This window comes from Sinohyriopsis cumingii, chromosome 10, assembly GCF_028554795.1.
Source record: "Sinohyriopsis cumingii isolate HCF-2022 chromosome 10, ASM2855479v2, whole genome shotgun sequence".
Taxonomy (NCBI): Eukaryota; Metazoa; Mollusca; class Bivalvia; order Unionida; family Unionidae; genus Sinohyriopsis; species Sinohyriopsis cumingii.
The window spans coordinates 90422170-90440417 of NC_142970.1; the positions used below are offsets into that span (position 1 = coordinate 90422170).

Genomic DNA, 18248 nt, shown 5'->3' on the forward strand with positions numbered 1-18248 from the left:
GAATAATACTCTATCCAGAACTACCTGACTATATCAGACCAGATTGGATAGTCTAATATGAACACCTTTCACATTGGAAAGACACCAGTAAAATAGTTCCCATTCATTAGAAAAATGCCAATACAATACAATACAATTGATAAGAAGGATGCCAATAAAATGATTCACATTTATAATATGCCAGTAAAGAAGTTCACATTCATAAGAAAAATGTCAATAAAATAGTTCTCATTCATAAGATACCAATAGAATATTTCATATTCATAAGAAAAGATGTCAGTAAAATAGTTCACATTCATAAGAAAGATACAAATAGAATATTTAGTTCAGCTGAAGTTACTCTGAGACCATTTTCAACCCAATCGCTTTAACTGAACATGTCAAGACCTTTCCATCTTTATTACCGCTATACTTGCCTGTAGACGAATTTATGCCAGATGAGTGATTAGGCCTGTTATTGTTTTGCATTAATTCTCTCAATATTGTGTCTTGTTTTGACATTTTCTTCTTATGTATAACAAGACAAATCCATGACTAATTTGAATCGAACTTAATTTCACATTTCTTGATATCTATGACATAAACTCTTGGCATAAAATAATATTTTTCACTTCTTGGCAGAAGAATTTCAAAATATAAAAGAACTAGGTACTTTTTCTTTTTTCCTTTAATTTTCCAGCTTAAACTGACAGTTGACAGATACTTTTTAATGTATTTGTTGCTTGAACAAAATAAAATAATTACCTCCCTTTACAAAGCCACATCTTATATTTAGTCACAACCAGAATATCCTCGACCTTTTCCATCACGGTAGAAATAAATGTTCACCTAAGAGTGTCAATTATACATTGCCCTTATACCTGTGGTTCTTATTATGTTGATGTCACAACACTTGATGATGTCTCATCATTAATACCAATGTATACAATGTTTTGAGGCTAATTCCATTGGAAGTTTTAATTCAAAAATTTCCAGTAATGCCATTAAATATTTACAGTAAAGGTATTGATGTTGGAAATGTAATAAAATGTTGTTTTAATGCACATCTTTCATTATGAAGACCATTATTTCTATGTGTTGTGGTCATTCATAAGATGTGATAATAATTAGAATGTCCAAGTTATTCAGCTCCCATTGGAAAGAGACAAGGATATTCTGATGGACTGAGTCAGTGTTTGATTTTTACAAAGTAATATTTCATGCATTTCTAAACAACAAACTCCATAAAATAACCAAACTGGCCCAATACTGGACAGCTAGTAAACAGTGGCTTCACTTTCCCAAGATCTGTTTAACCTTGTAGAGATGAAATTTTAAATACATGCAACAGTAACATTACATATCACATCAGTAGGTATATATATATATATGCATACTGTTGTGAATGTGATAAAAAAGCTGTTTAGGATGAGCAAATTAGTCTGGATTATGAAAAGTGAAAATAAACACAAATGAAAATGTTGTCTTTGAATAAACCATTAATAACACTTGTTAGCATGTTAGGACTGCATGTGTTTAATGAGATTGTAAATTGTATATATGAGACATTTATGAAAGTGATATTTAAGTATATCATTATTTGCTTCCCAGAATAAGTATACAATAAGTTTGTATGTGGACTCTACCAATGACCTTTACCTTATCAGTAACTTCTAGTTAGTAACAAGTTTTCTGTTTTTAATGTGTAATCAGACAAAACAGCACTCTTAAGACTCCCATTGATACTCCCTGTCTGTAGTTGTTAGTGTTGCTGCTGTAGTTCTTACAATTAAGTTGCATCTGCATCCATATAGGTTATTACAGCTTAGCAAGAGTCCATAGTGGGCTTCAGGTCACTGACCTGGCCAAGTATGGTCTTATATATAATGTTATATTGGTATTTGGTCAAAAGCAGTCATTAAGACTCCCATTGATCAAAAGCAGTCAAGTGGTCAAGCTTTCCTTAAGTCCTAATAAGTAACTGAAAAGTGCTCTAGAAATCATAGGAGGGTTCGTTTTGTGTTATCTGTGACAATTTTATGAAAGCTGATCACAATGTTTGAATGACCATTACCTCCTGTTCCTACTATTACTGGGAAATGAACCCAGGACCCTGTAGTTACAAAGTGTTGAAGTTTGCTACCTTGGACCCACATTACAACACTGCAAGCAACTTTTACTTCATAACCTTTGTATTATAGTTGGCTTGTAATTTGATGTTATATACAAATGAAAACTGGTACTCTTGAAAGTCATGTACCATTACAAATCTAGGAGTGATACATAAGTCACCTACAAGTCATCCACCTATCAAGGAATATTACCGACTTTCACATGCAATGAACAGTACCAACATTCCATACATGATCTATCCATATCTAGATCTAGTATTTAATTTCGAATACCATCTACACTTGCCGATAAGCCGTGTCCAACTGCAATCTGCACAGACCTAGTTCTGTTGTTGCATAATGCGACAACAGATCTGGGTCTCTGCAGTTTGTTATAAGTAATCGATAGAACAATCAACATAGACTCTAATATGCCAGCGCAGTTTGCGATAGCAGATTAACATCTATTATTTTTATAGCTGGACTTGACTTATAAGCAAGAATATATGATATATTAAGTTATAAAATAATGATATACAGTGTCATTAAATATTATTACATGAATAAAAACAATATATTTATTAAACTCTTAACCTGACACATAATGAACTAAAATAAAAATAATTACATATATATACACATACACACACATAATACATAAAATTAAAAATATCTTGTAGAATATATGTAAAACATTGTAATAATGTGTAATAATACCCAAACTTGAAATAAATAACAACAGGTACTATATATAAATTTCTTTTAGTAATTATTAGGTTCATAAATTGTACAAAAGTATGAATGTATAAAACTTTCCACCCTGAATGTTCTAAAAACTGTAGGTATAAAATTGTTATGTCATAGAAGCTTCAATGCACATAGGTAAAATTGTGCATTGCACATGAAACATTTGCATAAAGGTGTTTATTTGCTGTTATCATTACTGTACATATAACAGATCTCTCCTAAACATACAATATTTTTAAAAATACAGATATTCTGTTAACTAGTTATTGTTGCAAACTTAATAGCAGCAAACAATATGCCATACATACTTATGTACAAGTCCAATCCATCTATAAACAGCATAGACCCAGATCTGCTGTCACATGTTGCGCCAAAAAACCTGGGTCTATTCAGTTTATATAGCACTAATCAGTATAACAAACAGAATAAACCCTACTTTGATAAATCATCCCCCAAACCTGCACTGATACTAACAGATGGTTTAGGTTTGATATCACCTGATCATTAGAATTGTGTGCAGACAGATCTATCAACTTATCAGTGTATATTTCATACAGTTACTAGCATTTTTCACAGCTCTTGCTTTACAATTGGTTTGGCAATATGTGCAGAATATATCTGGATAAAATCGTATTTTTGTACATGTAATTCAATGTGGAATAATACAATTCTATCCAAACTACCTGTTTTATAATTTGTAAATCCACATGGAATAACACGACCCTACCTCTTGTCACCATTTTGAGTTTAATCACTACCAGCTACATCTAGCTGTTCCATCAAATCCAACAACCAGTCAGATGTGACATTTTGCTCATTTGCTCATTTGACAGTTTCAGCTGCTTTGGTCAGGCAACTCCAGTCAAACATCCATGGATTTGTCACGTGATTGTCATGTGCTTAGGAAACAAGCATCTGTATATAACAGGTACAAATATTTCAAGTTACCTTTTTTATAGTGGATTTATCATTCAAGTCATTTTGATGTGTGACTGGTCCAAAAAAATTAAAATGCTGGATAAAAATATTTCAAATTGCTTTGTAGTGGATTAATCATTTAACGTGTAACAGGATAAAGTTTTTTTGTTAAAATAGATAGCATCTGGTGGTGCTGGATCTGACGTAACACCAAACTGTAGCCATGAAATTCAAAATGGTGACAGGAGGTAGGGTTGTGTTATTCCATGTGGATTTACCAGCTGTCAAACATGGCAAATGATCTAAAAGTAATCTGTACGTATCACCAACATGACCCTTCAGATGACCATAAGTCAAGAGCCACAAGAAGCTCTGGTTAAAATATACAGATGTATTGCAGACAAGATTGTCTGCACAATTGCATGATGTATCAAATAGGTATCAGTACAGGTTTCAAGGCTTATATATTGGACTAAATATATCCTGATCTGACAGAACATTTTGCAATGGCAGATGAGGGTCTGAGTTGTTTTGAAATTGGACCCAAGCTGTATGTAAATATATACATTTGGATAAAATATACTTAAAACATTCGAGTCAATGATTCAAACAAAAAAAGGATTTGAGACCAATACTTTTCTTTTTTTAAATATTTGGCACTTTGTTTCTGAATTGTCATAATACAATATTAAGTTGTCTCACATCATACAGTATTAAGTAGTCTCATATCATGATTATTGTAAGTATTAAGTAGTCTCACATCATGCAGTATTCAGTAGTCTCACATCATACAGTATAAAGTAGTCTCATCATACAGTATTAAGTAGTCTCACATCATGATAGTCTCACATCATGATTTAATATATTCTAAATACAATATTAAGTTGTCTCACATCATACAGTATTAAGTAGTCTCATATCATGATTATTGTCATAATACAGTATTAAGTAGTCTCACATACAGTATTAAGTAGTCTCACATCATGATTTAATATTGTCTCAATACAGTATTAAGTAGTCTCACATCATACAGTATTAAGTAGTCTCACATCATGATTTAATATTGTCTCAATACAGTATTAAGTAGTCTCACATCATACAGTATTAGGCAGTCTCACATCATGATGAAATATTGTCATGTGTAAGCATTTTGAAAAGTTTCAATCAGGAAATAATAATGTTTATTTGAACACTTACACAAAAGCTTGAGATCATTTATTGCCAACATGCATGTACATGCATAAAATATATCTCATACATGATTTGAATTATGAATTATACTAAATACAGTGGTTCCTCACAATAAATCACCTCATTATAACACTGTTTCTCTTATTATGTGGGTATGGTCACAAATCCAATTGGTTTGATTGCATTATTGCTGTTTAATTTATTTGACTAAACTGTAGTTCATGGCTAATAAGTAACAATTATATGTGTTATGTCAGAGACCACGCTATTCTGAGACACTTAATAAAAGAATAAATATCCATGCCTGTGTTATATCAGATATTATTCTGGGACAGTTTGTAATAGAATCAATATCCATGCCTGTGTTATATCAGATATTATTATACAGGGACAGTTTCTAATGGAACCAATATCCATACCTGTGTAATATCAGAGATTATACTGGGACAGTCAGTAATGGAACCAATATCCCTACCTGTGTTATATCAGAGATTATAGTGGGACAGTCTGTAATAGAATCAATATCCATACCTGTGTTATGTCAGAGATTATTATACTGGGACAGTTTGTAATGAAATTAAAATGCATGACTGTGTTATACTGGAGATTATTATACTGGGACAGTTTGTAATGGAATCAATATCCATGCCTGTATTATATCGGAGATTATTATACTGGGACAGTCTGTAATGAAATCAAAATCCATGCCTGTGTTATATTGGAGATTATTATACTGGGACAGTTTGTAATGGAATCAATATCCATGCCTGTGTTATATTGGAGATCATGATTAAGTACTGGGACAGATTGCAATGGGATCGATAACCATACCTGTGTTAGATCAGAGATCATGATTAAGTACTGGGACAGATTGCAATGGGATCGATAACCATACCTGTGTTAGATCAGAGATCATGATTAAGTACTGGGGCAGATTGCAATGGGATCGATAACCATACCTGTGTTAGATCAGAGATCATGATTAAGTACTGGGACAGATTGCAATGGGATCGATAACCATACCTGTGTTAGATCAAAGATCATGATTAAGTACTGGGGCAGATTGCAATGGGATCGATAACCATACCTGTGTTAGATCAGAGATCATGATTAAGTACTGGGACAGATTGCAATGGGATCGATAACCATACCTGTGTTAGATCAGAGATCATGATTAAGTACTGGGGCAGATTGCAATGGGATCGATAACCATACCTGTGTTAGATCAGAGATCATGATTAAGTACTGGGACAGATTGCAATGGGATCGATAACCATACCTGTGTTAGATCAGAGATCATGATTAAGTACTGGGACAGATTGCAATGGGATCGATAACCATACCTGTGTTAGATCAGAGATCATGATTAAGTACTGGGACAGATTGCAATGGGATCGATAACCATACCTGTGTTAGATCAGAGATCATGATTAAGTACTGGGGCAGATTGCAATGGGATCGATAACCATACCTGTGTTAGATCAGAGATCATGATTAAGTACTGGGACAGATTGCAATGGGATCGATAACCATACCTGTGTTAGATCAGAGATCATGATTAAGTACTGGGACAGATTGCAATGGGATCGATAACCATACCTGTGTTAGATCAGAGATCATGATTAAGTACTGGGACAGATTGCAATGGGATCGATAACCATACCTGTGTTAGATCAGAGACCATGATTAAGTACTGGGGTAGATTATAACGGGATCGATAACCATACCTGTGTTAGATTAGAGACCATGCTATCCTGAGATAATTTACAGCGAGGGACCACAGCACAGACATAATAATAACAGCAATGACTCAGGTCTGCTATTATGCAATATACTGGTAGATCAAAGTCTAGACTGTTTTGTCGCAAATCATCAATATAAGAAACACCATATAATTTGATTTGCCATAAAGAGCTGGGTCAGTGCATTTTGGAGTTGGGCATATGTTATAGATGAGGAAATACAGTACAGGGCATTTTGAATGGCAATATTAGAGGTCAAAAGGAATGGCAATATTTTTTTATCATTGCCTTCTCCCAAGGGAACTGTTGTCCTGTAGTCTTGTCTGGTGGAGAATAATCTCTGAGCAGAAGATGAATGTAGTACACCATACACAATATAGGAGGGCAGTTGCCATGGGAGAAGGCAATACTATTATTGAGTATATATCACATGATACCATGTGACATCATATAACATTAGCCCATGGGAACAGTGCCTAATGGAACAGACATTTATCCTGCAGCTGAGTTCAGCATCTCTTAGTCAAGGGGAAATGCATACTGACCCAAAATAGATTTCTGTAGTCAGCCAATCACAACTATGAATTTATCATGTGATGTATCAAACAAAATTTGCTGATATGCAGCCATCAATGTGATACAATCCAGCCCTACCTACCAAAACAATTTCCAGTGACAGATGGTAAACCAATGACAGGGGTAGCCACTGGTGTCTTGAATTGATAAATGACAGAGGGTACAGAGCAGAACTTGGTGGTTGAAACCTCTGTCATGTTGTACGGTGTTATCAGTTTTTATTTGCTCCAGTCAGTCAATAACTAGCCTGCAATGGAATGGTATGCCCCCCAGAGACATTCGAACTGACTATTGGTTGATCAAGGCCAACCAAAACATATGAAGCACCAGCCCTTATAGAAATCAATAGACTTTTATGACAATTCAATCCTATATTTTTGTTATATCTTCCGTGCTACTAAGATCTGAGGAAAAACTCTCACAGCAAGAGTCACTGAGGGAGATATCATCACCAGACCCATCCATGGGAGAGTCAGGAGATGAGGAAGACATTTTGGATTGTTTGTGTAAATGCTGTTTGGTACTTTTCTTGTTCAGTGCTGTCCGTTCTCTTTTAAATTTAGGCCTTGAGGGTGGATACTTTTGGACATCTGAATCTATAGTTTTATGTTTTTGTTTCATGTTTTCGATAACTGCCCGAGATGGTTTCTTTGCAACTGCAGGTTTCTTCTTAAATTGAGCACCTGAATCATTTATCCCTTTTAAGGCCACTTCCTGGTGAGTGTCGTTGTTACCTGTTTGTGAGGTAGACATTGTATTGAGGGAATCAAATGCTGCCACAGCCTCATTTTCAAGGTTGCCATATCGTGTGTAGAACTTGGAGAAATCCATCTGACTATGGAGAGGGACGCCTTTCATGCCATCATTTCTGTCTGAAATTTTACATTTTGAGATAAATACTAATTATTGCTTGAAATTACATGATTTCATAAGGAGTAATGTTCTATTCTAGTAATTAAAACGTATGTGGCAAATTCCTCCATACTTTTGAAAAAGCTAAACAAAGAACTTTACAAATATATATGAGATTTAGTGAATAGTGAAATATGAGGGTTGATTAAAATGTCCTAGAACAAATACAATATTTTCAAAACATAACAACCAGTATAAAAACATGGCCTTCAATAATATAAAACATTACACTTTAGGACACAACATCATTTTTAAGTTCATGATGTCACAGTGTTAGTGACATTGTATTTTTCTGTGTTGTGTAGGAAATATTTGTGACAAAGTAGCACACAAGTTCTTGTCAAACAGAGTGAATGCAAAATTATATGTAAAATTGGGAAAATCCCTTAGACAAGCTGACATGGATTTTGCTTATGGACCTGAAATGCTTCTGGAACAATGAGACAGATAAAATGTTTTAGCAATGGCAGAGAAACTGTGAAAGATGGCAGGGAGACCATTGAAAATGACAGACAGTTAAAGACGGCAGAAAGCCTGTTAAATATGGCATGGAGACAGTTAAAGATGGCAGAGAGCCTGTTAAAGATGGCATGGAGACAGTTAAATATGGTAGAGAGCCTGTTAAAGATGGCATGGAGACTGTTAAAGATGGCAGAGAGCCTGTTCAAGATGGCATAGAGACAGTTAAAGATGGCAGAGAGCCTGTTAAAGATGGCATGGAGACTGTTAAAGACATTAGTAAGACCATTAAAGATGGCAGAGGGAAGACCATTTAAGGTGGCAGGGGGAAGACCATTACATAAAAAGCTATGGCAAGGACATTTCCTTAAACAAAAAATAGCCATTTCCATGGAAGTACATGTGAAGGAATAAAGACATTATTGTCTCAGAGGAAGCAGAATTTTTTTATATTTCTTACAGAAGTGCAGAGGAAATTTCCAAACAAGGAGTCAGGTGTGCATAGGGTTTGTGCACTTTGGGTGCCAAGATTTTTAGTGAAGATCAAGTGGGTATAAGGATAAAAATCACAAGGGAATTATTATAGAAGTACTAAGAAGACAGCTATGATTCTCTTGATAAGATTATTACATGTGATGAAACTAGGATACACTACTTAGAGCCTGAGAATAAAAAATGCATTGTATGGAAGGACAGACATTCTCCATCACCTATAAAGCATGTCTTTCCAAATCAGCTCAGACGGTTATGGGCATTATGTTCTTCAACATACATGGAATAATTCTGAACCACACGATACCAGAGAACACCACATTGAATAATCTTGAAACAAACAGAACCAGAGAACACCACATGGAATTGAACCACATGGTACCAGAGAACACCACATGGAATAATTTTGAACCACATGGTGCCAGAGAACACCACATGGAATAGTCTTGAAACAAACAGTACCAGAGAACACCACATGGAATTGAACCACATGGTACCAGAGAACACCACATGGAATTGAACCACATGGTACCAGAGATCACCACATGGAATGGGCAATAGCACTAACAGTAATGTGAACTGAAACCAATGGACAAGCAGGTAGACAAAAGTGATAACAGTTGACCTTTACACATATTTTTATTAACAAAATTTTAGAGCATAAAAATATTTAAACATTATTCCTGATTTTCAGCCTTTTGTTAAGTATAATATTTTTCAAAATCTTAAAAAGGAACACATCGTGTAATATCCCAAAAATTACCAGAGAAAAAACTATATATTGATTTGATTGATTGAGAAAATGAAATAAGAAAGAACAACACATTATGGACAGTACTGTAATGTGATAATACTTCTAGTAATCTTCAAAATATGCATATATATATATATATATATATATACATACATATATATATATATATATATATATATATATATATATATATATATATATATATATATATATATATATATGTGTGTGTGTGTGTGTGTGTGGTGTGTGATAATACTTAAAGTAATGTTCAGAATATATATATATATATGTATGTATGTATGTATCTACCTTTTCCAAGAAGACGATGGCACATGACATGATCAAATCCTATATTATCATCCAAGCTGTCTTGACTGGCACTCAAGCTGTTGTTCAACATCGTGTCCAGCTGACAAGCTTCTTTCTGAAATAAGAAGGAGAACCAATATGAATGATACAGAAGAAACTTATGACTGCATTGGATTAAAATTAAATTATGTTCAAATGTACTGCCCTTTATCTTGCTAAATTAATTATCAACTATAACCGTGAAAATTTTTTGCATTGATGAAATGCCAATGTTCAGGTGATGGCATCTACATGTATGATATGCCAATGTACAGGTGATGGCATCTACATGAATGATATGCCAATGTACAGGTGATGGCATCTACATGTATGATATGCCAATGTACAGGTGATGGCATCTACATGTATGATATGCCAATGTACAGGTGATGGCATCTACATGTATGATATGCCAATGTACAGGTGATGGCATCTGCATGTATAATATTTCAATGTACAGGTGATGGCATCTACATGTATGATATGCCAATGTACAGGTGATGGCATCTACATGTATGATATGCCAACGTACAGCTGATGGCATCTACATGTATGATATGTCAATGTACAGGTGATGGCATCTACATGTATGATATGCCAAAATACAGGTGATGGCATCTGCATATAGAGAGTATTCTTAGAGTTCAAAACTAAATCTACCCAAGGCCACCATGTTGGTTTTTAATTTTTCCAGCTTATTAAGGGCATTGGTGTAACACACAATGTACACCTGGCTTGGTTGGGCACAGCCCACTGTAAGATACATATGATGAATAGTACAGAAGAAACTTTTGACTGCATTGTTCAAAATAAAATTATATTCAATTATATTGTCTTTTATATTTCTAAATAAAAATGTGCCAATTTACAAGCGATGGCATCTACATGTATATGCCAATGTCCAGGTGATGGCATCTACATGTATAATATGCCAATGTACAGGTGATGGCATCTACATGTATAATATGCCAATGTACAGGTGATGGCATCTACATGTACAATATGCCAATGTACAGGTGATGGCATCTACATGTATAATATGCCAATGTGCAGGTGATGGCATCTACATGTATAATATGCCAATATACAGGTGATGGCATCTACATGTATAATATGCCAATGTACAGGTAATGGCATCTGCATTAACTCTATTCTTTGAGTTAACAAAACCAGCCCAATGCCAGCATCTTGCTCATTTATACCAGCTTATTAAAGTCATTGGCATATGTCTTTTTCAACACACAGTCTATACCTGGTTTGGTTGGGTAGAGCTCATTGTGAGATAATTTACCTTATAGTGTTTACGTTTGTTGATGAAGCCACCCATAAAGTGGACAGCTTCCTGACAAAATACATTCATTGTAAGATAATTTACCTTATAGTGTTTACGTTTGTTGATGAAGCCAGCCATAAAGTTGACAGCTTCCTGACAAAATACATTCATTGTAAGATAATTTACCTTATAGTGTTTACGTTTGTTGATGAAGCCACCCATAAAGTGGACAGCTTCCTGACAAAATACATTGTCTTAAGGGTGACTAAAGATGGAGTTTTCATTTTGTCATCAACTGATCATGATAATGTTACTAGACATTACAAATTAATAAAAATAATGTCATCGCTAAATTTACACTCCTAATAAAAACTGCATACTTGATCAAATCAATATTAGAATATTTTTTTTTATCTTTTTGTATGAACTTAAAGAAATTCTTTTATGTTTTGTTCTTTTAAAATGATAAATATGTTGATTGTGCTTTACATAACAAGACTGTTTAAGGCACAGTTGTCTCCCCCTCACATCAACCAACTTCTACTGAACAGAAAGCGTGATTCTTTTCTTTCAAGCTTTAATTATACTTGCTATATATTTTTTCAGCTTTTCCATACTCATGCTTACATGACCTATCATTGCTCCATACCATTTTTACTGGCTCTGCAAATTTGAGAGCTGTATTGCAACAGAGTCTCTCGCTCATTTCCCCGTTGTCAGCCATGTCCCCAATTTCCATCCTTGGGTCCTCTCTCTCAGCGTTTTCATCTAAATATTCGTTCATCAAGTCACCAGTATCTCCATTTAAAGATATGGGAGAACATCCTATAATTATCTCCCCTTCATAGGGGGACAAGAAGAATTCATCTTCCACCCAATGATATCCATCAATTTCTTTGTTTCCAATGGCACTTGTCAGAAAATGAGAATGGTCTCCTTCATTTGATTCATAATCACAATCTGAATTATCACTGTTCAGACTGGATAAACTTCTGTGCAACTCATGAACTGTTTTCGAAAGGGTGGCAATCTGCAATGAAATTTCATCAAATTCATCTGTATGTTTACAGTTATTAGAGCTTTCAACAGGTTCTGCTTTTGCACTGGATACTGAGAGGACATCCCTCTTTTCCTCATTGCTACATATGCTTTTATTAGACCCCACATCACACAAGCTATAGAATTGTTTTTTGAATTTTTTCTGCTCCTCTCCAATGGGTCTCCCTTCAGAAATGTCTTCACCATTATCCTTATTTGTTCTCTCCTCTGATGGACTCTGCGATTCAGTAGAGTTACCTCCCCTGGAGGAGAGACTCAAGGACTGGTGCATATTCACCTGTGGAATAAAGTCACAATTTCAGTGTAGTTTAAAAAGGAAAAATATGAAAGTTACAAAACTCTTGGTATAATGACACAGTTCAAGTCAATATCTTATGCATCTGATCTCAAATGTTTCCTTCATTAATCATAGAAATTAAATCAAAGAGCTATCTTGACTTTATTAATCATAAAAATTAAATCAAAGAGCTAACTGGATTTCATTAATCATAGAAATTAAATCACAGAGCTATCTGGTCTTTTGGAATCCAAATATTATCTGATTATGAAAATTTAATTTTGCAATTTTTATTCATACCATTTGAAAGCACGTGATAAGAGTTAATATTAGATGTATCTCCTATTAGCCATCTTTGCTAGTCAACATTCCAACATGTTACTTGTATACTAACATATCAGAATCTTAGTTAGCAAAGATTATATTACCAGCAATTAAGAATTTGTGCAGGATGAAGCCTTCAGCTGTGATGACTTGATTACGTTTACTGTGTGACTCGGGCACTATCCAACATGAAGGTTGCAATTCATTCTTAGAATCATTGCCATTTACTAACCAAACACGTATCATAATTCCATAACAAGTTACTGGGCTCTGTAAATTGCTAGCTACATGCAGACAGGCTGGCAGTAATTTCAAACAAAGACCCAATCTCACATAATTCTAAAAGTAACCTCCCTTTAGCAGTCATCTTCAACCATCATGTCATAGTGATCATAGAACCTCATTCCTCGACAAATTTTTTTGAATGAAGAACATTTCCATATTTTACTTTCAAAATACAGTTTACATATTCATCTTTTTAATTTTCACACAGGAAAAGACAATAAAAGCTTTTAAGCACAAAATTATAAAGTGAACCAGGGCAAAGTTTTAGTGTTAAGAAGATATAATGAACTTTGTACTTTTGTCCAGACTTAGTTTGAATGTAAATAAATGGTTATTCTGGATGCTATCATACAGAAATAATCAAACTTGCACTTGTATCTATAAAAAACAAATGTGTTTACTGTTATCAGAAATAAATGATTTGAATTTATTATCTGAAAGGGACTTGATTTTGCCTGATAATGAATGGTGCAGGTAACATAATCATGTAAATTTTAAATACCTGGTAGTGTAGACAATACAATGATTACATGCACTATACATGTCAAATGCTCAGCACAATACACTTATTACATGCACTACACAGGTAAAATACTCAACACAGTACACTGATTGCATGTACTACACAGGAAAATGTTCAACACAATACACTACATGCACTACACAGGTAAAATGTTCAACACAATACACTGATTACATGCACTACACAGGTAAAATGTTCAATACAATACACTGATTACATGCACTACACAGGTAAAATGTTCAATACAATACACTGATTACATGCACTACACAGGTAAAATGTTCAATACAATACACTGATTACATGCACTACACAGGTAAAATACTCAACACAATACACTGATTACATGCACTACACAGGTAAACTGTTCAATACAATACACTGATTACATGCACTACACAGGTAAAATACTCAACACAATACACTGATTACATGCACTACATTGGTAAAATGTTCAATACAATACACTGATTACATGCACTACACAGGTAAAATGTTCAATACAATACACTGATTACATGCACTACACAGGTAAAATACTCAACACAATACACTGATTACATGCACTACACAGGAAAATGCTTAACACAATACACTGATTACATGCACTACACAGGTAAAATACTCAACACAGTACACTGATTACATGCACTACACAGGAAAATGATCAACACAATACACTGATTGCATGCACTACACAGGTAAAATGTTCAACACAATACACTGATTACATGCACTACACAGGAAAATGCTCAACACAATACACTGATTACATGCAATACACAGGTAAAATGCTCAACAAAATACACTGATTACATGCACTACACAGGTAAATGCTCAAAAGCAGTTGTTATCAAGGCTACATATGCTGACAATTTCTTGATTAACATAAGCATGTTTTTTAATCAAACTTTCTATATCAAAATGCATTACAAGTATTTATAGAGTCCAATAATAATAATAATAATAATAATAATACTCATAATAAAGATAATGCACCCTTTCATAGTGAATAAGTGATATTAACTGTATATTGGTGATTGTAGAATTGCTCTACAATTGTGACACATTTCTTCTCTATTTACCTCTGTATTGATATTCATACACCTGGGGTCATGGTCATTGTCCAAAATATGCCCCCTCTGTCTCAGAATTTCCACGAAATTATTAAAATCCTTTTGGTCTCCATCTGCACTCACCACTGAACTGGACAACTGAAATTTGGAAATTTACAGTGAAATTAAGATAAGAAAAATTTAATTAAAAATCATGAATTGTCTTTAGTAATTGTTAAATTTCAAATACATAATTGGGAAAATAAGTTCATAATAAAAGATAATAAATATTCATAAACTGTGAATACACTGTTTGTGGGGGTAGAAATATTTCTTGGGGAGGAGGAGGTAATCACCTTTTTGTGGGGAGTTCTAATTTCTGTGGGAGTACCAATTTCTGTGGGGGTACCAATTTGGTGGAATATACCATGATTTGAGGATTTCATGATTGTCTCATTATCATAATATATTGTGAAGTACCAATGATTTAATAAAATCTGATTTTTTAATTTGAAAGATAGGGCCTCTTCCCGTATCCATGAATTTAAGTATAAAGAACCAAATAAAACTTCAAAATAAAACATTTTAAATGGCACACACATCATCCTTCAAAAGACACATACATGTCACTCAAATGGCACACACGTCATCATTCAAATATTATACACCTGATCATTCAAGTGGCACACACATTGTCACTCAAATGGCACACCCATGTCATTGTTCAGATGGCACAAACATTATCATTCAAATGGCACACACATTGTCACTCTAATGGCACACATATCATCATTCAAATGGCACACATATCATCATTCAAATGACACACACATCATCATTCAAATGGCACACCATCATTTAAATGGTACACACATGTCATCATTCAAATAGCACACACATAATCATTCAAATGGCACACAGATATTCAAATGGCACACACATCATTATTCAAATGACACACATCATCATTCAATGACACACACACATCATCATTCAAATGGAACACTTGTCATCATTTAAATGGCACACACATCATCATTCAATGGCACACATCATCAATCAAATGACACAGACATCATCATTCAAACGACACACACATCATCATTCAATGACACATCCACATCATTATTAAAATGGCACACACATCATCATTCAAATGACACACTTGTCATCATTCAAATGGCACACACATCATCATTAAATGATATACACATCATCATTCAAATGACACACACATCATAATTCAACTAGCACACACATCATTATTCAAATGACACACACATCATTCAAATGACACAGACATCGTCATTCAAATGACATATATTCAAATGACACACACACCATCATTCAAATGACACACACATCATTCAAATGACACAGACATCATCATTCAAATGACACACACATCATCATTCAAATGATGCACACACAACATTATTCAAATGGCACACACATCATCATTCAAATGACAAACACATCATCATTCAAATGACACACACATCATCATTCAAATGACATATATTCAAATGACACACACACCATCATTCAAATGATAGACATCATCATTTACATGACACACACATCAATTAAATGACACACACATCATCATTCAAATGACATACATTCAAATGACACACACATCAATTAAATGGCACACACATCATCATTCAATGGCACAAACATCATCAATCAAATGACACAGACATCATCATTCAAATGACCCACACACATCATCATTCAATGACACGCACACATCATCATTAAAATGGGACACACATCATCATTCAAATGACACACTTGTCATCATTCAAATGGCACACACATCATCATTCAAATGATACACACATCATCATTCAAATGACATACACATCATAATTCAACTGGCACACACATCATTATTCAAATGACACACACATCATTCAAATGACACAGACATCATCATTCAAATGACACACACATCATCATTCAAATGATGCACACACATCATTATTCAAATGGTACACACATCATCATTCAAATTACAAACACATCATCATTCAAATGACACACATCATCATTCAAATAACATACATTCAAATGACACACACACCATCATTCTAATGACAGACATCATCATTCACATGATACACACATCATTCAAATGATGCACACACATTATTATTCAAATGACACACACATCATCATTCCAATGCTACACTTACATTATTATTCAAATGACACACATATCATCATTCAAATGACACACACATCATCATTCAAATGACACACACAATCAAATGACATGCACACATCATTATTCAAATGGCACACACATCATCATTCAAATGACACACACAACATTCAAATGACAAACACATCATCATTCAAATGACACACACACATCATTATTCAAATGGCACACACATCATCATTCAAATGACAGATATTCAAATGGCACCACATCATCATTCAAATGGCACACACATCATCATTCAAATGACACACACACATCATTCAAATGACAGACATTCAAATGGCACACAAATCATCATTCAAATGACAGACATTCAAATGGCACCATATCATCATTCAAATGACACACACATCATCCATTCAAATGACACACATTCAAATGACACACACATCATCATTCAGATGGCACACACATCATCATACAAATGACACACACATCATCTTTCAAAAGACACATTCAAATGACACACACATCATCATTCAAATGACACATCATCATTCAAATGGCACACACATCACTCAAATGACACACATCATCATTCAAATGACACACATCATCATTCAAATGACACACATCATCATTCAAATGGCACACACATCATTCAAATGACAGACATTCAAATGGCACACAAATCATCATTCAAATGACAGACATTCAAATGGCACCATATCATCATTCAAATGACACACACATCATCCATTCAAATGACACACATTCAAATGACACACACATCATCATTCAGATGGCACACACATCATCATACAAATGACACACACATCATCTTTCAAAAGACACATTCAAATGACAAACACATCATCATTCAAATGACACACACATCATCATTCAGATGGCACACACATCATCATTCAAATGGCACACACATCATTCAAATGACACAAATCATCATTCAAATGACACACATCATCATTCAAATGGCACACACATCATTCAAATGACACACATCATCATTCAAATGACACACATCATCAT

At 34.2% G+C, this 18248-nt stretch overlaps 1 protein-coding gene across 3 annotated transcripts in view; it reads right to left on the minus strand.

Annotated features, from left to right (window-relative positions):
* Positions 1 to 155: 155 nt before the first annotated feature.
* Positions 156 to 18248, minus strand: part of LOC149790569 (uncharacterized) — a 191274-nt gene continuing 173181 nt past the window's right edge. For all 3 annotated transcript variants that reach the window (XM_089972637.1, XM_089972638.1, XM_089972639.1), the window contains 4 exons: positions 15056 to 15184; positions 12152 to 12838; positions 10191 to 10305; positions 156 to 8136 (listed from right to left, as the gene is read on the minus strand). In XM_089972637.1, the coding sequence (XP_089828763.1) occupies positions 7634 to 8136; positions 10191 to 10305; positions 12152 to 12838; positions 15056 to 15184 (1434 nt within the window). In that variant the 3' untranslated portion in view covers positions 156 to 7633. The remainder of the gene's footprint in view (positions 8137 to 10190; positions 10306 to 12151; positions 12839 to 15055; positions 15185 to 18248) is intronic.